General features: G+C 34.5%; 1 protein-coding gene across 6 annotated transcripts in view; it reads left to right on the top strand.

Annotated features, from left to right (window-relative positions):
• LOC145277521 (calcium/calmodulin-dependent protein kinase kinase 1-like) overlaps positions 1-20,000 on the top strand; it is a 659,720-nt gene that overhangs the window by 506,602 nt on the left and 133,118 nt on the right. For all 6 annotated transcript variants that reach the window (XM_080129008.1, XM_080128980.1, XM_080128989.1 and 3 more), the window contains exon 9: positions 14,010-14,109. In XM_080129008.1, coding sequence (XP_079985134.1) covers positions 14,010-14,109 — 100 coding nt within the window. The remainder of the gene's footprint in view (positions 1-14,009; positions 14,110-20,000) is intronic.

Raw genomic sequence — 20,000 nt, 5'->3', positions numbered from 1 at the left:
AAAAAGTAACAAAACGGATTTTCCAGGAAAACTCCAGTTGCCCCCTTAGGGTTGGTTTTGCGTGTTAAAATGGCTAAAATTGACACTTTTGTGCCAATTAAAAAAATTGCTGCCTTGTATTTTTATAAAACTTTCTGAAAAGTTGTAACTAACTGATTTCTATATAATTCTGTTTGTCTATACTTTGCGATAATTCTTGGATGTGCCCTAGGGGTTCTTTTAGGGCTAATAAAAACACTCCATAATTTTGGGGACTATTTTACCATATTTGTCCAAAATTTTCTGTGTGTGTCTGTTTAGCTATTTTGCATGGTGTTAAATTCAAATTTAAATATGTTAAGGCCTTGGGGAGTTTTGGGGCTAAATGTGGGTGGGGGAGGGGGCAAATGATGGACTTAGTCATTTCTAGTTTTGCATGGTGCAGAACTCAAATGTTAAGATCTAAAACTGCACCATTGCTTTCTTAGATTCTCACACCGTCAATATCTGCAACAAAAAGATTAAACTGCCAAGTTCTGAATGCATAATCTCAGTCATTATAACAATGCAATTTGTAATCCTCTATAATCCATTCGGGCGGAATATAAAAAATAGGAAGCATTACTTTTGGGAAGCTCCTCATCATATGCCAAACACAAAAAAAAATAAAAGGTTTCAATATTATTCAGCGGAACATGAATTATGATAAACAAACTGATCTTTGCACACACACATTTTTTAACTATTCTTTGATCAGTTGACTTTGAATCAAGATTGCTGCGCTGAGGAATAAATGAAAACATTTTTTTTTATTTTAGTTTTATTATTTTTTGTTCTAATCTTTTGTTTTTATACATTTCCTGTGAAATTATGAAATTATGATACTTATAACAATCTGAAAGATTTGGAAGCAGATGTTGAAGAGCAAACACCTTTTCTATAGATACAGGCAAAAATCTTGTTATCTGCAGATAAACTTCTAGCCGGTCCATCATCAAAATGGTTGAAATGGTAAACCCTGAACTGTCTAATAACTAAACTAAAACCATACATTCAAAATCTGCTCTCGTCCAGTAGATCTGAATGTGGAAATGATGTTCAAGGCATGGATCATGTCTTTTTCTGGCTTCATCTACTAAATTATTTAATCTCGAAATTATGAAATTTATTGATGGCCATTTTCAAATTTCATTATTTCTCTACCTCCAATCTGATGAAACCACTTAATTTTCAACTACAAAAACTAATATTCACTTCAGCGCACGTCACGGTTTTGAACCATTCTGTTTCTTGGCAACCATCCAATCTACTGATATGACTTTAAAGTTATCATGCCTCACTATTATTAAACCCCACTATTATTAAACCCCACTATTATTAAACCTCACTATTATTAAACCCCACTATTATTAAACCCCACTATTATTATACCTCACTATTATTATACCTCACTATTATTATACCTCACTATTATTATACCTCACTATTATTAAACCTCACTATTATTAAACCTCACTATTATCATATCTCATTATTTGCAATGCCTCTTCTATTAGTTGGTCATGCAATTCGATACCTACTATTGCATTCCATCCATCCATCTAGCACAGCCGTAGCCAAGATTGAACTCACTACACGAGTTTGTAGTGTAATTCAAATCTTGTCTGTAGCTTAATGCTTCACCAGGGCTATCAAGGGTATTTTTATTGTAATGCCATCACTAGATGGGGTGCCTATGACGACTTAAGAGCGTCCCATCTACCCTCAAGAGAAAGATAGACTGCGCCAGTTTCTCAACCTGGTATTTTACTTTGCAGTACATACTGCACCTTGCCTTCCAAAATGGTCACCCATCTGGTACTGGCCAGACTCAACGTTGCTTAACTTCGGTGATCTGATTAGAACTGGTGTGTCAGTTTGATTGTGCCGTATAAATTGCATTACGATTCCATTTCTTTTTAATCTTTTATCCAGTTCCTGAATTTCTTGGACACCTTTAAGGCAAGAAATTACAAGAAATAACATATGTGTAAGGAAAGTTCTTAAATCTGTATTTAAGAACTTTCCTTACACATATATTATTTCATTATTCGAAACTCTTGTTCTTATCTTGGACATTATTCTCACAACGTTTCAGCCGATGTAACCTCCAACCTTCTTTAGATGCATCTTGTTGAGCTCTGGAATATGTATTGAATTTCAAATGAAATCCTTTATTTAATCCTCGAGGGTAGCTTGCATGCATTCCAGTAGCCATGATTGGATAAAAGTCATAAACAATTCATGTTGTGTTCTTTAGTATCGACTGTATTGAACCTTCAACTGACAGCTTAGGACTGATTATTGGTTAGCACTTTTACCCACTTCACCACTGTTCTTAAATAATTTGAAAATCTATAGTCATGTGCATAATAATAATGATAACAATAAGACTGCATAAATAACACACAAAAAAAATTAGGAAAATACATAATGCAGAACACCAAAAAGAATAATTACTGTAGCAAGAGACACTGAAGAAACAAACAAGATAGAAAAAGAAAAGATGAGGAATAAGATGAGGAAAGAAAAATGGGAAGAAAAACAACTACACGGGCGATTTATAAGGATTACAAAAGAAGAGACCAACGAAAACACTTGGAAATGGCTGCAAAAAGGAAACCTAAACGGGGAAACTGAATCATTAATAGCAGCTGCACAAGATAACGCAATTATAACCAACCACATCAAAGCAAGGATCGACAAGACACAAGAAAACAGCAAATGCAGAATCTGCGGACATATACACGAAACAATAAACCACATAAATAACTAAAATTAAAGAAAAGACTTTTTGATGAGGCTTCTGTGTTCAGTGCAGAAGTGTTATATATTCACTGTAGTATTCTATATAATTATTAAATCTACTTATTTCACTGGTCTACGATGTATACACACAATACAGCTGATCTATAAAATAATATTTTGCTTTGGATTTACAGTTATGACTGGTGTTTGACATCAGTGAAGGTGCGTGGGGTGGTGTGGATGTTTGGTAGTTAAGAATATGTCAGCCTGTTCTCTGTCTGTGACTGACTGCTCTGCTTTCTGCTGTGTCGATTTATATAAACATTCTTTCCTCCTGGAATGTTTAATATTTCCCATTGTCTATTCTTTCCAATCCTTTTACCGATATCCTCTCACATATTTCTGGTCAAATTATGCATTCGAATAGACAATGGTGGAAAGTCCCGTATTCCTCAAATGGATCAGTATGTATATGTGCAACCCACCGAATGCCTCTCTTCCCAGTGTGACCTGCCAAATATCCAACAGAAGTACCTGCTATCGACTTGGCACTTAACATAATAGTGACTGGTGAACACCAAAAATGTCTCATTCTTACAGATTCTTTATCGGTACTTATATTATTAAGAGAAAATAAAAGACACTGATTACAAAACTATTAAACAGAATAAACTAACAGTGAATAACATATAATCTTCTGCTGAATTCTTAACCACATCGATGAAACTACATGAATGAAAAAGTAGCAAAGTGTTAAGTGTTGAGACATTATGTTGAACAAATATGGCGGTAGTAAATCAAATCGGCAAAGAATCAATGCACTCACGATCTCGAGTGTTGAGTAATTCTTAATAACAAAGATGGCGGTAAAGAATCAATGCAGTTATGATTCAATCGTTTCAAGATGGAGGTTGACAGCAAACTGACTTGCATCCAAAATTCAATATTTTTTTTATAATGTGGTCGGAGGCTTCTCATTGGTTGATTGTCCAAACCGTAGTTATAAATAAGATCGTCGAAATCATTGGGGTCATACCCTCATTATTAATCAAAAACTTTTTAATTGTGTGTGTGTATATATATATATATATATATATATATATATATATATATATATATATATATATAATGAAAACAAAGGGACGTAGTGTTTACCTGATATACACAATGTTAAAATTCAAACTTTTTTATAAATAAATAATAGTATTTATACATAGAAAATTTAATCCCAGCCGAATTAAAAAGGCTCAATACGCAATTGTAAATTGTTTTTTGGAGTATTCAGTCGAACAATAAATTTTGATTGTAAAGTTCAACTTATAGTTTTAATTTTCTTTCTCTTATATATATACACACACACACATATATATGTATACATATATATGCTGGTGATTTCAACGTCTTATCAGACAAGTGCCACTCCCTTAGACACTTAAAGTCCATGAGCCCAAAAATGACTTCTTTTTTTTTTTTAGTCCTACCGGTGAATTCACATGCTCAAGCAGGCATGACACTGAAGACGGTCATTGAGATCAATTATTACATGCTTCCAGCATTTCAAGCCTCCATGTGTCACAACTTTTCCATCACCACAGGACTATTTTTATACAGAAATGTCTGAGGAAGTATCTATACACAGATGATGTTACAGAGTCTTAGCTTTATACGACAGCTAAGTCTCTCTCTCAGTTCAAAACGTTGAGATAGAGCAACAAGCAAGAGCAAGATAGCCGGCAACAAGTTAAACTGTAGACCAGCTTAATGCGGGTACTGGTCTCCCGCTTTATGATTTTTAAATCAGAGATTTGCTTCCCCTTCACCACGGCTTATGGGAGCCCTCTCCCCCCCCCCAACACACAAATACATACACACAAACACACACGGTGCTAGTTGGCCGTTGACTCCGAAAAAGGGTTCATTCGCCCTTTGCATATATATATATATATATATATATATACATATACGGCGTAATCACGTTGACACACTGGTTCTCGTTACCGAAGTTAAGCAACGTTGAGCCTGGTTAGTACCAGATGGGTGACTATTTAGGAATTCTAGGCGCTGTATGTGCTCTCCGCTTATCTCAGCATTGTTTCCAGTCGTCTCGTACCTCCATTTGCCACTGGTATGCAATGTCGACTCAGGATAAGCGTGGTTGGAGACTGCGCAACTCTTGCCACAGAAATTTCACGTGCAGACATCTTTACAGTGGGTATCCATAGTCTGTCAAGACTGAAGGAAGCCACGATATATACATATGATGATTGCAACGTCTTGTCAGACGAGGGCCACTCCTTCAGACACTTAAAGTCCATGAGCCCAAAAATGACTTCCATCGCCACAGGACCATTTTTATAGACAAATGCCTGAGAGAGTATCTATACACAGATGATGTTACAGAGTCTTAGCTTTGTACGACAGCTAAGTCTCTCTCTCGGTTCAAAATGTTGAGATACAGCAACAAGCAAGAGCAAGATAGCCGGCAACAAGTTAAACTGCAGACCAGCTTAATGCGGGTACTGGTCTCCCGCTTTACGGTTTTTTAAATCAAAGATTTTCTTCTCCCAGAAAGGTTGCCTTCACCATGGCTTATGGGACCTCTTTCCACCCCAGCACACACATACATACACACAAACACACATGGTGCTAGTTGGCCGTTGACCCCAAAAAAGGGTTCATTCGCCCTTTGAAAGGTCTTGTTTTTAATCCTTCAGGGAGACTAGCCGCCCTCCTCACCAAACAAGTCTGGTGGGGGAACCAGTTTAGTCGCCGGTGACCCGACCATGAGGCAGGTAGTTCTGGGTTACATGGTACCAGTAGCATATGACATGACCTGACACAAATATATATACATATATATATATATATATATGTATATATACACAACAAAAGGGGCAGAAGCAATGGAACGCATGTACAGAAAATAAATTATACAATGTAACACTATCAGAGATACAAAAAAGATGTCAAAAATGGAAGAGGTAATAATACACAACGTACCATGAACCCTACACAGTACAGCATATACTGACGGGCTGTGTGAACTTTGAGGAAACCCGACTGAGACATTATCAGGAAAATATAGAGTTATTTAAATATTTAAATCCGTCGATCCCCAAAAAAAAAAAAACTGAATTCCTGAAAGAAACAAGAATATATAACAAAATATAACCTAAAAGTTTCAGTAAAACATTGATAACATTCAGCTACCATCTACCATATTATATTTAATGTTTCGGCATTAAATGATCCAAAAAGAGGTTGGTATGCCGTAAACCAAACCAATTGCACTGCAACATTTTGTAGTGTTGTCATAGCAGTTTACCAACATTTGGGGATGAGAAGTATTGTGTCATAGTCCGACAGTTAAATAGTAATAAATTCACTCAGAATTTTATGTTTGAAATCAACTTTTCAGAATAAAACATATATACACTGTTATAGTATACACATTTAGAATTAGTTCTCCCTACACAGTATCTCTCTCTCTCTCTCTCTCTCTCTCTCTCTCTCTCTCTCTCTCTCTCTCTCTCTCTCTCTCTCGAAATATTACTTCCTTCAAAAGTTATATCTTTTTTCTTTTGGGGTCAGTCTTTCAAAAGTTGAAGATGTTTCTACCTTCTGAAGCGTTTCTGCTCTGGTGCTACTTGAGGTCTTAATACTTTACAACAAATAATAGATTACTTTCATAAGGTTTTCTCTGTAGTGATTTTCATCAAGTGTACACCATTTTTTAAGCTGGTTAACGATCCATTTTCTATGTTTTCTAATGTGTTTCTACGTGATTCTTTTGTTCCAGGTAATTTTTTTGATCAAAATAGTTTTTTTTTTTTACTGGGTTTCAAAATTGTTGCTGTATCAAATTTTTCGTTTTCTTCATTCATTATTTTATCGAATGGAGATCTAAACTTTTTTGTAAACATAGTTGATCAAATATTGATCAAATTTTTCTTGTAAACATAAGTTCACTTGGTGACAATCTTCAAGTTATACTAGAATTTTGGAGAAACTGACATAACAATTCATCCTCAGTTTTTTTTTTTAACACTTGCTTAAACAATGGTTGTCACGTGACTAATTGAAAATACTTTGCTGAGTTCTTCAAACTGTTTTTTTTTTATTATTATTATTATCAGAAACAGTTTTATCAGAAGAAATACCAAATCTTGCAAAAATTCTGTGCAAAACATTTTGCTTTCGTATGTAGATTTTCTACATTTGTCAACTTCTGGCCAATTTGTGAAACTGTTTATCGCAATCCATATATCTATAAAAGTGAAATTATCTATGTATGTACATTTCCCTACCAAACTACTCTATTTTCAGTCTACAGACTCGAAATTTGACATAAGGGGTATTCAGATTTGGGAAATCTTTTTAATCGGTTTTTGGCCAGAAATTTGCCTGTCAAGGGGTAAAAGTTCAACGAGTTGACCTTTGAAAACTCTACCAAACTCCTCTGCCAATTTTGGGTCTAAACACTTGAAATTTTAGATGTAGATTACATGGACATGGATCAAACTTTTTAATTTGATTTGAGTCCAAAACAATAAATGTTAAGAGGACAAAATTGGGGTCAAAGTTAAAAAGAAATTTGACCTCTGTGGTCTCTACAAAATTACTCAGCCAATTTTTGGTCTAAACATTTGAAATTTTACATAAAGGGTATTCAGACATGCAGCAAGCTTTTTAATCAGTTTTTGGGTGAAATTTTGGCTGCCAAGAGGTCAAAGTTTACAGAGTTAACCGTTGCAGACTCTACCAAACTCCTCTGCCAATTTTGGGTCTAAACACTTGAAATTTTAGATGTAGGTTACCTGGACATGAGTCAGACTTTTTAATATATATATATATATATATATATATATATATATATATATATATATATATATATATATATATATGCACATAAAGTTATGAACAGTACATAGGGCCCGAGCAAAGCCGGGCTGGACTGCTAATAAGGTAATAAATTCGATTCCTTGGTCCGGCAGAGTAAATATGTTGTCTTGACCATGATCTGTCTGTTTTGAGCTATTGTTTAACTTTTGCTGATGTTTTACACTGCTATTATATAGCATGTACAAAGTTTAAGATCTTTAATTTTTTTATTCAAGCCAAGTTAACAAACGTAAGTCCACATAAGAGTCTTCATCTCAGTGATTCCATGATGTCCTGTATGAATTTTGTTTTACACTGCTATTATATAGCATGTACAAAGTTTAAGATCTTTAATTTTTTTATTCAAGCCAAGTTAACAAACGTAAGTCCACATAAGAGTCTTCATCTCAGTGATTCCATGATGTCCTGTATGAATTTTTTTTTTTTTTTTTTTACACAGGAATCACCAATTATCAAGGTCTGGAGGCCACTCGAGGATAAAGGTTAATGAGTATACATTAGTCAATGTGATTATAGCGTAGTAAACATAAGTAGTTGGAGTTTTGTAAATCGGATTACTTAGGGGTACGGTTCATTAAGAACTTGGTTATGCTGGACTTGAAGACAATCAGATTGTAGTCACCTGGAAAGCAGGCAATCGGAAGAGAGTTCTATAGGCGAGCAGTTCTAAGAAAGAAGCTTTGTTCATGGAATCTACATATTGTTTAGGCACATATAAAGAGTGTGGGGAATTATTGATAGTGGTTTTGGCTAGACGAGTGTTTTTCGTGAAACTTTGTAGAGGGAGGACCATGGATTAAAGCTCAGACGAGCACTTGCCATGAAAATAACGATAAAACAGAGACAGGCTCGCAACGTCTCTTCTGTGGGAAAGTGGTTGCAGGGAAATGAAAAGGGCATCCCCCACTAGGCTACAAAGTCTATTTTGGACTTTGTCAAGGCAGGATTAGCTGCTTCTAGCAGCTCCTGCCCAGATGTGGCAACAGTATTCTTGTTGTTGGCCGTATCTGGCTTTTATATAGGTAGAGCATTGCATCAGGAGTGAGATATCTACTAGATCGATAGAAGGATCCTACTTGAAGAGAACCGGTGTGTCAATGTGTGTTGTATCATATATCAGTGTATCGGGTGTATCTTGTCGAACTCAGGAATCTTTCTTTCAAACTCGGGAATCAAGATGAGAACAGTAGTCCAAAGAATCCAAATAATACAAATAATGAATCTTCATCTAAAAAATCCAGAAATGTAATTTAAAAAATTTGGTGAATCATTTATGTTATTTTATTTTGTTTTGTTACCCCTTTTCTTTTACGTTGGTATACTTCCCCGAAAAGTCCTAAGAGAGTCCACACTTGTCATTCTTTGTGCCTTAATAAAAAAAAAAATTCAGTCCCTGTTGTTTTGTTAAGTTATATTTTGCTAGTATTATTCTTCAATTGTTTCAGTATTTTCTTATTTCATCATTATTTCAGTAATTAAATCCTAATATTTGTTAGGAGGTGCAATCTGGTTGCTCATTTATTTATTTATTTATTTATTTTTATTTATTTATTTTTTTTTTAAATATTAAAATCAAATTTTTCCATGATTGTCATATCCCTTTTCATTATAGGGAAAATTGGAATGGAAGAAAATTGATGATGAGGATTGAGGCAATTTGCAACAAGAACAACAAATCTTTAATTGCTTTTTTGTTTTTAGTTTGTTTTTTTGTTTTTTTTTTTATCATTGTTTGCATTTATGTTTCATATTATGCTTTCCATTTTAAATGTTTTACAATTAAAAAGTAAATTAACTGATGAAAAAGCAACACGAATCAAAATTGGTATTTGTTCTCAGTCCATATAACAAACGATGGAAACTATTTGATATTAAACTAGCAAGACCTGTGGAAATTCCACAGCGGACACTTTCATATGTAATTTATTTATGTTGGCATTCTGTGGATGTTCAGCGTAAATGGAGACGCCCTAATATTATTGTACCTATTTACAATGCCTCCCCACGGGACAGAGTTAGACACCAGGGCCGTTTTTTAACGTGGAGAAAAGGTACAAAAATAAAAATTGTCTCAGTCGTGAAAGATTTCTCCTCCACTGAAAGAGAACGAGAAATGGAAGTGCCACATCTGAAGAACAGATACTACACTTAAAACTGCAAAAGTATTTGTCTAAGCTAGCAGGGATGCCGGCATAGCCCTGTTGTAAAATACGCTTAAATATGATATTTTAATTTATGCAGATTTCGTACATATTATTATAGAGTCAATTTTCTATTAATTCTTATATATTATAAAGTTGTGATTTCAAAAATAAAAAATATATATCCATATGACTTGGGTGCATCAGTTTAAATCAAAACCGAAACCAAAACTTATAAAGAAAAAAAAAAAAAATATATATATATATATATATATATATATATATATATATATATATATTAAGAGGTATATATGGTAAAAAATAAAAAATAAAGATAAAGAGTGCTTAATAAGTCAGTAAAGCCAAATATGTTTTTTTTAGTATTACAACCTCAAGTGTATTAACTAAATTCATTACAAATTGTTTCAATAGACAGGATAAAAATTATCCGTCCATATCGTCACCGAATATATATCAGACAATGGCACGGTAACATATATTGAGCGAGTTTCTGACAGTATTTTGTATAGTTTTTTTTTATTTTTATCTCATTTTCTCAAACTTACCGTGTTCAACAGAGAGTCCGGCACCATTTTTAATTTTCCAATACATCGGTAAGCATTGTATGTTTTTTGAGCTGATTAAACATGTTACATTAAATAAAAACACTAAAAAATTATCCAGTTAGGTAGAAAACTAACTTATCTTGTCTCTGATAACATTTATCTGTTATATATTTGTTTTGTTTTTTAAACTTTTTCGAATCTATGCGTATAGTAATACAAACCCATAGCCTCCATAGCTTCACCATCCAAATATGCTTTTTTTTTCTTTTTTTTTTTTTTTTACATGGAGTTCACCACTTATCAAGGCCCAATGGCCACTCGGGGATAAGGGTTATTGTGTGTACAGTACTCAATGGGATAGTGTAGCAATAGTATTGGAGAATTGATGAGGTGTCATTACTCAGGAATTTGTTTGTGTTGGACTTGAAGACATCCAGGTTGAAGTCAGGAGGGAAACAGGCAAGCAGAACAGAGTTCCACAGGCGTGCAGTTCTAAGAAAGAAGCTTTGTTCGTGGAATCTACATTTTGATTTAGGCACAGATAAGGAGTGGGGAAAATTAGTGACGGTGGTTTCAGCTAGTCGGGTGTTTTTTTGAAAAAGATTGGCGAGGGGGGACCAGAGAATGGAGCTCAGACGAGCACTTGCCATGGAAATAACGATAGAACAAAGACAGGCTCGCTACGTCTCTTCTGTGGGAAAGAGGTTGCAGGGAAGAGAAAAGGGCATCCCCCATTAAGCCATGAAGTCTATTTTGTACTCTGTCAAGGCAGGATAGGCTGTTTTTAGCAGCTCCTGCCCAGATGTGGCAGCAGTACTCCATCTTTAGACGTACTTGGCTCTTATATAGATAGAGAATTGCATCATTAGTGAGATATCTTCTGGAGCGGTAGAAGGATCCCACCATTTTCCCAGCGACCTTGGCCACAGACTTGATGTATGTGTTCCATTTAAGATCAGGAGTAAAGGTCAAACCCAGAAGCTTATCAAAACATGGAGCCTCCCCTAGACGAGAGCCATCCATTTCAATTGATGCCAGATGGGGATCAGAGCGTTTATGATGTAGAGATAGGAGCTTGGTCTTAGAGGCATTAAAGGTAACCAGCCACCTCTTTTCCCACCTCTTTTTCCTCCACATCTGAGTTCTCATCCATCTTCATTGCCTTACACGGGTTGCACACAAACTGGTTATCCTCTCTTAACATACCAATAATTGCCACTACACATTTTTCTGTACTCAATGCTTACAAGGTTTACAAAAAATTGTATCCATTTTTTTTTTCTTTGTGGATATTTTTTAACAACATATAATTATCAAAAAAAATTTACAAACCGACTTTTCTTCCTCCAATTTTATAACATGGCAAGAAAGAAGGAAAGAAAAAAAAAGAAAAGAAAGAAAACAACATACCGAGTTACTAGAGTTTAGCTCCGAAATATATTTATGTTATAAATTTCAAACAAGTAAAATATTTGATCATTTCCCTAATATTACGTTGTGATTTGGCTTTCAAGCGCACTTGATGCATATTTTATTTTATTCAAATTAAATCAACGTTTCTATATATAACTCACGCCATTGAAGATAATTATCAATTTATATAAATGCAAACTTTATCTATACCAAATGTGGTTACCATTTGAAAAACGATATTCACCTTAAAGTTAAAATTTAAAAAAAATATCAAGTATGTGAATTTTCTGCTAATTGGTTAAAATCCACTTCTTTTGAAATAAGAAAAAGCAGATCTTGCCAATGTCTCCATAGCCACGGGAACATTTCTTACTAACCATAAAATCTTACTAAAGATGTAGATGACAGTATGGAGTGACAGCAGCGACTACAAACAGAACGTCCATCTTATTCTTCATATATGAACATTTTTCTCTTCATTAACAAAGTATCAGGGACTTATGTATGATATGAAACGAAATTGGAAATTAAAAGACGTTTCAATTATACCCATCATCATAGGAGCAACTGGGCTTATGAAAAAGAACTTTAAAAAGTACATAGCAAGCATACCCGGTGAACCAAGTGCAAGTGAAATACAAACGATTGCACTGAAAGGGACGGCTAGAATCCTGAAAAGATCTCTTGGTTGGACTCACTAAAATAGGGGTAAATGTCAGACATCTGGTTGGATGTCCCACCCCCTAGAAGAAAAAGGTTCAGAAAAATGAAAAAAAGAGAACAGGATATGTATTTAACACTACATGGACATTCTAACCCTTTTTTCTTCGTCCCCAGTCATTCCTTTATTAACACCGTTCTTTTCATTTTCCTTTTATGTACATCTAATATATAAAAGACTATATGTTTGCCTGTCTGTCTCTATATTTTCAAATTCTATCTCTTCTAAAACTAAAAGTCGCACAGTGGCAATAGGGGCCTTAAATGATTGGATTTTTTACCAACCATTCTTTTATGGGTCTTTAGCCGGTTAAAATATTTGGGGGGGGGGGGTAAAAAATGGGTCAAAATTGAAAAAATCGTTATACACTTTGTACATTCATCTTAGTTTATTTTTAACTAGCATTTTGCCCGGCGTTGCCCGGGTGTTTAGAAGTGTATGTTGAGCAAAAAATAAATAAATGAATAAATAAAAAGCGGTCATTTTTTTTTAACTTTGATCCCTATTATGATCCCTTAACATTTATTGTTTTGGGCTCAAATCAAGTTATTAATTTAGATCCATGTCCAAGGAACCTATATCTAAAATTTCAAATGTTTAGACCCAAAATTGGCGGAGAAGTTTAGTAGAGTTCTCAAAGGTCAAATCGTTGAACTTTGACCCCTTAACAGCCAAATTTCTTGCCAAAAACCGATTACAAAGATTTTCCCAAATCTCAGTACCCTGTATATCAGATTTTGAGTCTGTAGACTGAAAATTGACAGAGTTATTGCGTAGGAAAATGTACACACACACAGATAGACACGTTCACTTATATAGATATATAGATTTTTAATCAGTTTATATGCATGTCACGTTGGTACAGTGGTAACGTCACCAGTTTTGAATGCTACAGTTTTGGTTTCGATTCTATCTGATGCCACCCAAATACTTTTTTATTTTTACTTTTGAAATCATAACTCTATAATAAAATATACAAATTAAAATATCATATTTAAGTGCATTTCATGCATGGGCAAAGCTTTCCTACCTCGCTGGTGTTTTTATAAATTAACTTATTTGAATCTCATTAAAATAAAAAATAAACAACTTCCTATATAATAAAAAATAATAATATGACAATGTCGATAGGTATGGATCATTTTGACAAAATTTCATGTTCCTATGTCTTATGACCTAAAAATTGTTAGTAGACTCATATCTCAGTTTGAGAATAAAACATGTCTCTTAGTCATTTTGTTTTAGCCTAAGGAACTGATCTGGAGATTACTGAATAATTAATAATGTCTAAAATGAAAAGTATGTTTTCTGTTTTTATAAGACTATGGCAATGAAACGCTGAAAAAATAAATTATGCCATCAAAAAAAAAAAAAAATATCACAAAATGTTTGTTAGTTTAAAGATTGATTTTCATACATTATTTTTTTTCTTCATATTTAAAGAAAAAAGTTTCTATATTTGATTGAGATTAATCATTTTTGGCATTTTTTTTTATTCAGATTGCAGACTTTGGTGTGAGTAATGAATTCACTGGGGGAGATGCCTTTCTTACTACGACGTCAGGAACTCCAGCTTTTCAGGCGCCAGAAACCCTAAAAGGTAAGAAAATAATGAAAACTTCTGTTCATATTTTGGTATTGATATTTGTGTTCATATTTCAGTATTAATATTTTTTCACCAACGTATCCATAGGTGATAAGACCCTATCAGGTTTACGACTCTCTTTTGAATCTTGTCTAGGAGCGAGAGACTAGTATCAGATGCATCAGCCCAAATATGACAACAATACTCTATACGTGGGCAAATGGTGACCTTATAGAGGTACAGGATACTTTCGGGCGTTAGTAACTTTCTAACTCATATTTCCTGTGAACGTTAGGCCAAGGAGTTTAAAAGAAGTACTTTCAGATAAAGAATCTTTGGCCATTGCTATTGGTGGTAGAGAAGGTTTCTTGTAATTATTGAAGGAAACAAGTTTAGTCTTGGCAGCATTGAATGTGACCATCCATTTTTGTCCCCATTCCACTACAGATCGAAAGTCATCCTCTAGTGTGTCTTAGATATGTGTTCATTTGTTTTCCTGTCGTGTTTGTTATAGAGTGTGGTGTCATCAGCGTATATACCCATCTCAGAGACAATTTTGTCAGGGAGGTTATTTAGGAATATTATGAATAATAGAGGTCCAAGGATAGACCCCTAAGGCACTTCCACATTTATATCATATTGTTTAAATGTACGACCGTCGAGGACAACCTGGATTTTTCTCTTATCTAAGAAGGATTTAATTATGTTAAGTATTCATCCAGTGATACCATAAGATCTGATTTTCCTGAGAAGACCTTCATGCCATACCCTGTCAAAAGCCTTAGATATGTCTAGAGCTACCACTCTACCCTCCCCTGCTTTGTCCGGTGAATGGTATATCCGTTCAGAGATTACAGTTAGGATGTCTGCTGTGGAACGGGCTTGCCTAAACCCATATTGTTGGTCGGTCAGAAATTTAGCATCTGTAAGGTGATGGACTAGAGCTTGGTTAATTATGGACTCAAATATTTTGGCAAAAAGTGGGAGGAGGCTAATGGGGCAATAATTTACTGGGTCAGTTCTTTCACCAGAATTCTTGAAAACTGGTACCACAGAAGCAGTTTTCCAGCAGTCAGGAAAGCAAGATTCATTAAGGCATTTGTTGCAAAGTTTGAAGAGAACTGGAGCTACTTCAGCAGAGCACTTTTTTAATAGCACAGCCGGGATGAGATCAGGTCCACATGCTTTTGAAGTGTCAAGATTTTTTATGATGGCATGCACCTGAGAAGGGGTGATTTTCAGATCGTCTAGTGTGGCGTTTGTCCGCAAAGGAAAGTCTGGGAGGGGGTAGTTAGCAGGGTCCAGTGTGGAGTTGGAGGCAAACCGTCTGGCAAGCATGTTAGCCTTCTCAGTTGCAGAGCAAACAACCTCATGATTGTTGGATAGTGGGGGGATTGTTGATTGCCCATAGTCATTTTGATGTTTTTTGAAAATTGAGTAGCAAAATTTGAACAAGACATGGTCGCATTTGAATTCAACATTGTTGATTATGAGTCTTTTGTTTTTAATATTAAGAAGTCACCATTTATCAAGGCCAAAAACAACTCAAGGATAAGTTTTAATGAGATTATCAGTTGGATGATGAGCAATACTATGAGAGGATTTGGAAATGATGGATATGAGTTTGATTACTGTTGTGGAGGAACCACCCTCTAAATGGACTCAACCACCGTCCATATATATGGAATTCTTAACGCTCCCAGAAAGGGCTCTCGTTCCGGAGTTAATCTCTTGGCTCGGTGGAACTGAAACACTCTTTTCATTCTGTAACCGTTTTTTTGTCTTTTATTAATACACCGTTTTGACTTGCACCGTTGTTCTGTTTTTATTGTGGCTAATTCAGAGCCATAAGAATTACTTAAAAGGTCGATTCGACGAATATTTGTTGATATTGGACTTGAAGATGTTGTAGCCAGCAGGGAAGTAATTCCACAGATAGGGAATTCATAGAGTGAAACTCTGCTCACAGAAGTTCCGTTTTGTTTTTACACGTATGACAATGAAGAAATGAAAGTTATTTACAATGGTGGTAACTAAGCGAGCTCTTGCTGTGAATGTTTTACAATGTAGATCGGGACTCAGCAGAGCACCTACTATGGAAATAACGTCAGAATAGTGAAAAACTATTAAAGAAACCGTTTTTCTGTGATGAAGGGGCTGTAAGAAAGAGAAGAGATCATCTTCCACTAGATGTCAAAGCTTAAAATTTTGTACTTTGTGAAGACACGGAAGAGTGCCCTGCGTGACACCTCCCCAGATGTAGCAACGGTAATCCGTTTCAGACATAAACATAAACAGCAGTTGACAACACTGTTTCGTAGAGCTTTTGTATTCATGGCGTCTTTGCAGCAATTCATGCTGTTTCGCTAGGAGTAAAATGTAGCATCGTTTCTGATTTTACATTTCACCTTTTGTTTGTTATCCTCAGTCAATGCAGGATATTTAATGCCGAATCCAGTTCTTTTGAAGGAAAATTTTTTTAATAGAATATATATTTTTTTTCAAGTCAGTTTCTATTCAACCCATAGTTGGAACCCTAACAGGTACTACCACTCCGGGTCAGAGTGGACCTGGGAGCAATGGCAATTAAACGGTGGGTCCACATTCCCCAAAGCCCGCAAGCTGGGGCCTCACCATCGGATATAGTTTATGGTCATATCCAGGACCTTAAAGTTATAGGAAAGCACCATAAAGATCGTAATTAAAGCTTATAGAAGTTGGAAAACAATATTTAAAGTGCAAAACGCAAGAAATGCTATATCTTCAAATTGAGAAATTAGACTATAATAAACGAATTTTCAAAATTCGACTGCAAAAGTTTATTTTAATTGAACGCAAGACATATTGGCAAAGATAAAAACTGATTTTAGAGTGCGATAGAATGATGCAACACTTTTTTATAGTGATAACTTATCAATTTTGAAAATACCGTTTATTCCATTTCGTATTTCAAGCTCTTAATATAATAAAAACGATTTGTGTTTATATCAACAAAAACGACACTTTTTATGGAAATCGCTCCAAACGCTTGATGAAAGAAACTAAAAAAATATCACTTCAAGGTAAAAAATCTAGCCAGTAAGAAACGTTGTTTGGAATAGATTCCGACCCAGAAAACAGCAATTCTTTCCTCTTTACTAGAAATATTACGCATGGAATGAAAGGACTAAAGGCCAAAAAGCAAGAGTCATGAGGTCGTTGAAAGTAAACCCAAATCCACTCTCTACTCTTTCATAAATTAAGAATCATGCGATAATGTGTTAATATTTTGTATTAGATTTCTTTTTATTTACTGTTCCTATTTGCATTAGATAAAGCTTGTGTGTCATGTTTTTCTTATATAATGTATAATGGCTGTCAGGTTGAGCTAGGTCACATGATATGACTAGCCAATCATGTTTTTGATACATGTCGAATCATTTTCTTCTCGCCGCAACCGCCTCTTTTATTATTGTTTTCTTTTAGAATATGTAAGTTCCTATCATAATTACGTTTACATCTATCGATCAATTAGGTTTTAAATACCCCAGAAATAAGGGTGATTGTTAAGCTATAGTCGACAAATCGATTTTTTAAATAAATCGTTTTTAGCAAAAACTAATATTACGTACTTAATTGTCATGTCGAAAATGGTAATATATCAAAAAATTAAGAAAATTCATCGAGTAAAACAATTGCTATTATGTTTTTAGTAAAAAAAAAAAAAAAACTATCGCTATAGACAACAAATATTGCAGCCAGCTTCTTTCTTAGAAGTGCACGCATGTGGAAATCTTTTCCGTTTTCCTGTTTCCCACCTGATTACAACTTGGATATCTTCAAGTCCAACATAAACAAATTCCTGATGAACCGCCCCCTTAAGTAAGACACTTTATCAAATCTCCAATACTAACGATTACTACGATACTATCCCATTGATTACTGTACACGCAATAACCCTTATCCCCGAGTGGCTTCTGGGCCTTGATAGTAGTGACCTCCATGTAAAAAAAAAACGTCATGAACAAGTAATCTAACATATTCGTTTCAGAGTTATGTCCCCCTGTTTGTAGTTTTTTTTTTTTACTGTCTAATTTATAATGTCTAAGAAAAATGCGATTTTGTCCATTTTTCCTTTCTGTGAAAGTGACGAATTTGGGTTTACACCAGTTCTTCCGATTGCTCTGCTTACACTTGACAAACGAATAAGAAACCTGAGTTGTTGCGTTTTTCGTCACAAGTTCGATTTCTAATATAGGGAAAAATTTATTTTGCAAAAAAAAAAAGAGGGAGTATTAAATATTTTTTTTTTTTTGTGCGTTTTTCTTTTATTTACAAAACATTTAATAAACAAAAAAATTCATTGTATCCGTATTTGTCAAAACAGGATTTTATTTTCCAGGTTGCATCCTAAATTCACGTTTGCAAATTAATTCATTCTCTACGATTATTCGATTAATGTTTAAATTTTTATACTTCTAATACATTTAAACATTTTTTTTTCCTTTTAAAGAGGAATAATTATTTTACATTTTGATATTTATACATTTTTTTAGCCATTTTAACTTTTAGAAATTTTAACTTTTAGACATTTCAATTTTTAGCGTTTCAAATTAAATTTTCGTTATTCGATTCGTAGTTTTAAAATTACAGGCGGATTCATCTATAAACTAGTAGTTACAAAGTGCCTTCAATAAGTTTCAAGACTTTTTTGTGCAGGTATTTAAAACTGTCGTAGACTCTTGAAAATTCAGTATGTCATTGCTATACATCTTATGAGATGACTGACCAAGTTTTATGATTTCAGGTTCAAATGAACAGCTACAGCAAGAATTGGAATACACCCTACTAAAGTCTGATTATCACAGCTGGTGAATTTCAAAATAGTACTTGAGGACACTTTAGAAGAACGATATGCAATGAAATTCTGTTTTAAACTTGGAAAATAGTTACAGAAACGTATGGAATGCTTCAGACTGCTTTTGGATTATCTTGCATGAATCGAGCATCAATTTTTGAGTGGCGTAAGAGATTCAAGGTAGGCAGGGAGTCTGTGAAAGATAATGTGGGATAATAAATGGTGTGAGAGGAGTAAGGAAGTCAGAACACCAGAGTTGATTGCCAAATAAAGAATTTCATGGATAAAAACTGGCATGTGTCTATAGAGACAATAAGTGCACAGTTTGATGTCAGTGTGGGAACTGTACACAATTATTTGTGAGTAACTGAAGATGCGGGAGATTTGCACAAAGTTTATCCTGCTCCATCCTTGTTACAGACTATTTGACCAAGATGGGCATCAAGACAGTTCCTCACCCTCCCCATAATCCAGGCCTTGTCTTCTGTGACTTTTGGTTATTCCCTAAGCTCAAGGAAAACCTTAGAGGCTGTCGTTATGAGACAATTAAAGAGATGAAAAAGACTGTGATGAGGGTTACTGACACGCTCACGCAAAAGGACTTCCATGGCGCCTTCCAGAAGTTGTTGGAACGGAACAACAAGTGCATTGCAGCCGGTGGAGATTACTTCGAAGGGAGCTAGAATTTCATGGGTGTACTATCAATAAAAGTGCCAATACGGAAAAAGTTTGGAAACTTATTTAAGGCAAATCGTATGTAACAAATACCAGAGTTTTTGCTTTCTTTCTTTTTTTTTAATGCTAGTGATGACGTAATAAGCAGAACAAAAAAATTATAAATATAAAAGTCTTTCTTTGTTCATAATAAGTGCTTTTCTTTAATTCCAACCAGCTAATTTACAATTTGCAAAACTTTATCAATCTTCAATAATTTATAATGTATACGCATTTCATTTAAATTCTATGCCGATAACGATAATTGAAGATGAAGTGTTGGGTATAATAAACTATGATCATTTAATGTTAGACATGTTCAGTTCGTTTGATATAATTCTAGTTGACATGCAGT

Source organism: Euprymna scolopes, chromosome 1 (assembly GCF_053919585.1).
Source record: "Euprymna scolopes isolate OS-2025 chromosome 1, ASM5391958v1, whole genome shotgun sequence".
NCBI classification, from domain to species: Eukaryota; Metazoa; Mollusca; class Cephalopoda; order Sepiida; family Sepiolidae; genus Euprymna; species Euprymna scolopes.
This window is presented reverse-complemented; position numbering and strand designations above follow the sequence as displayed.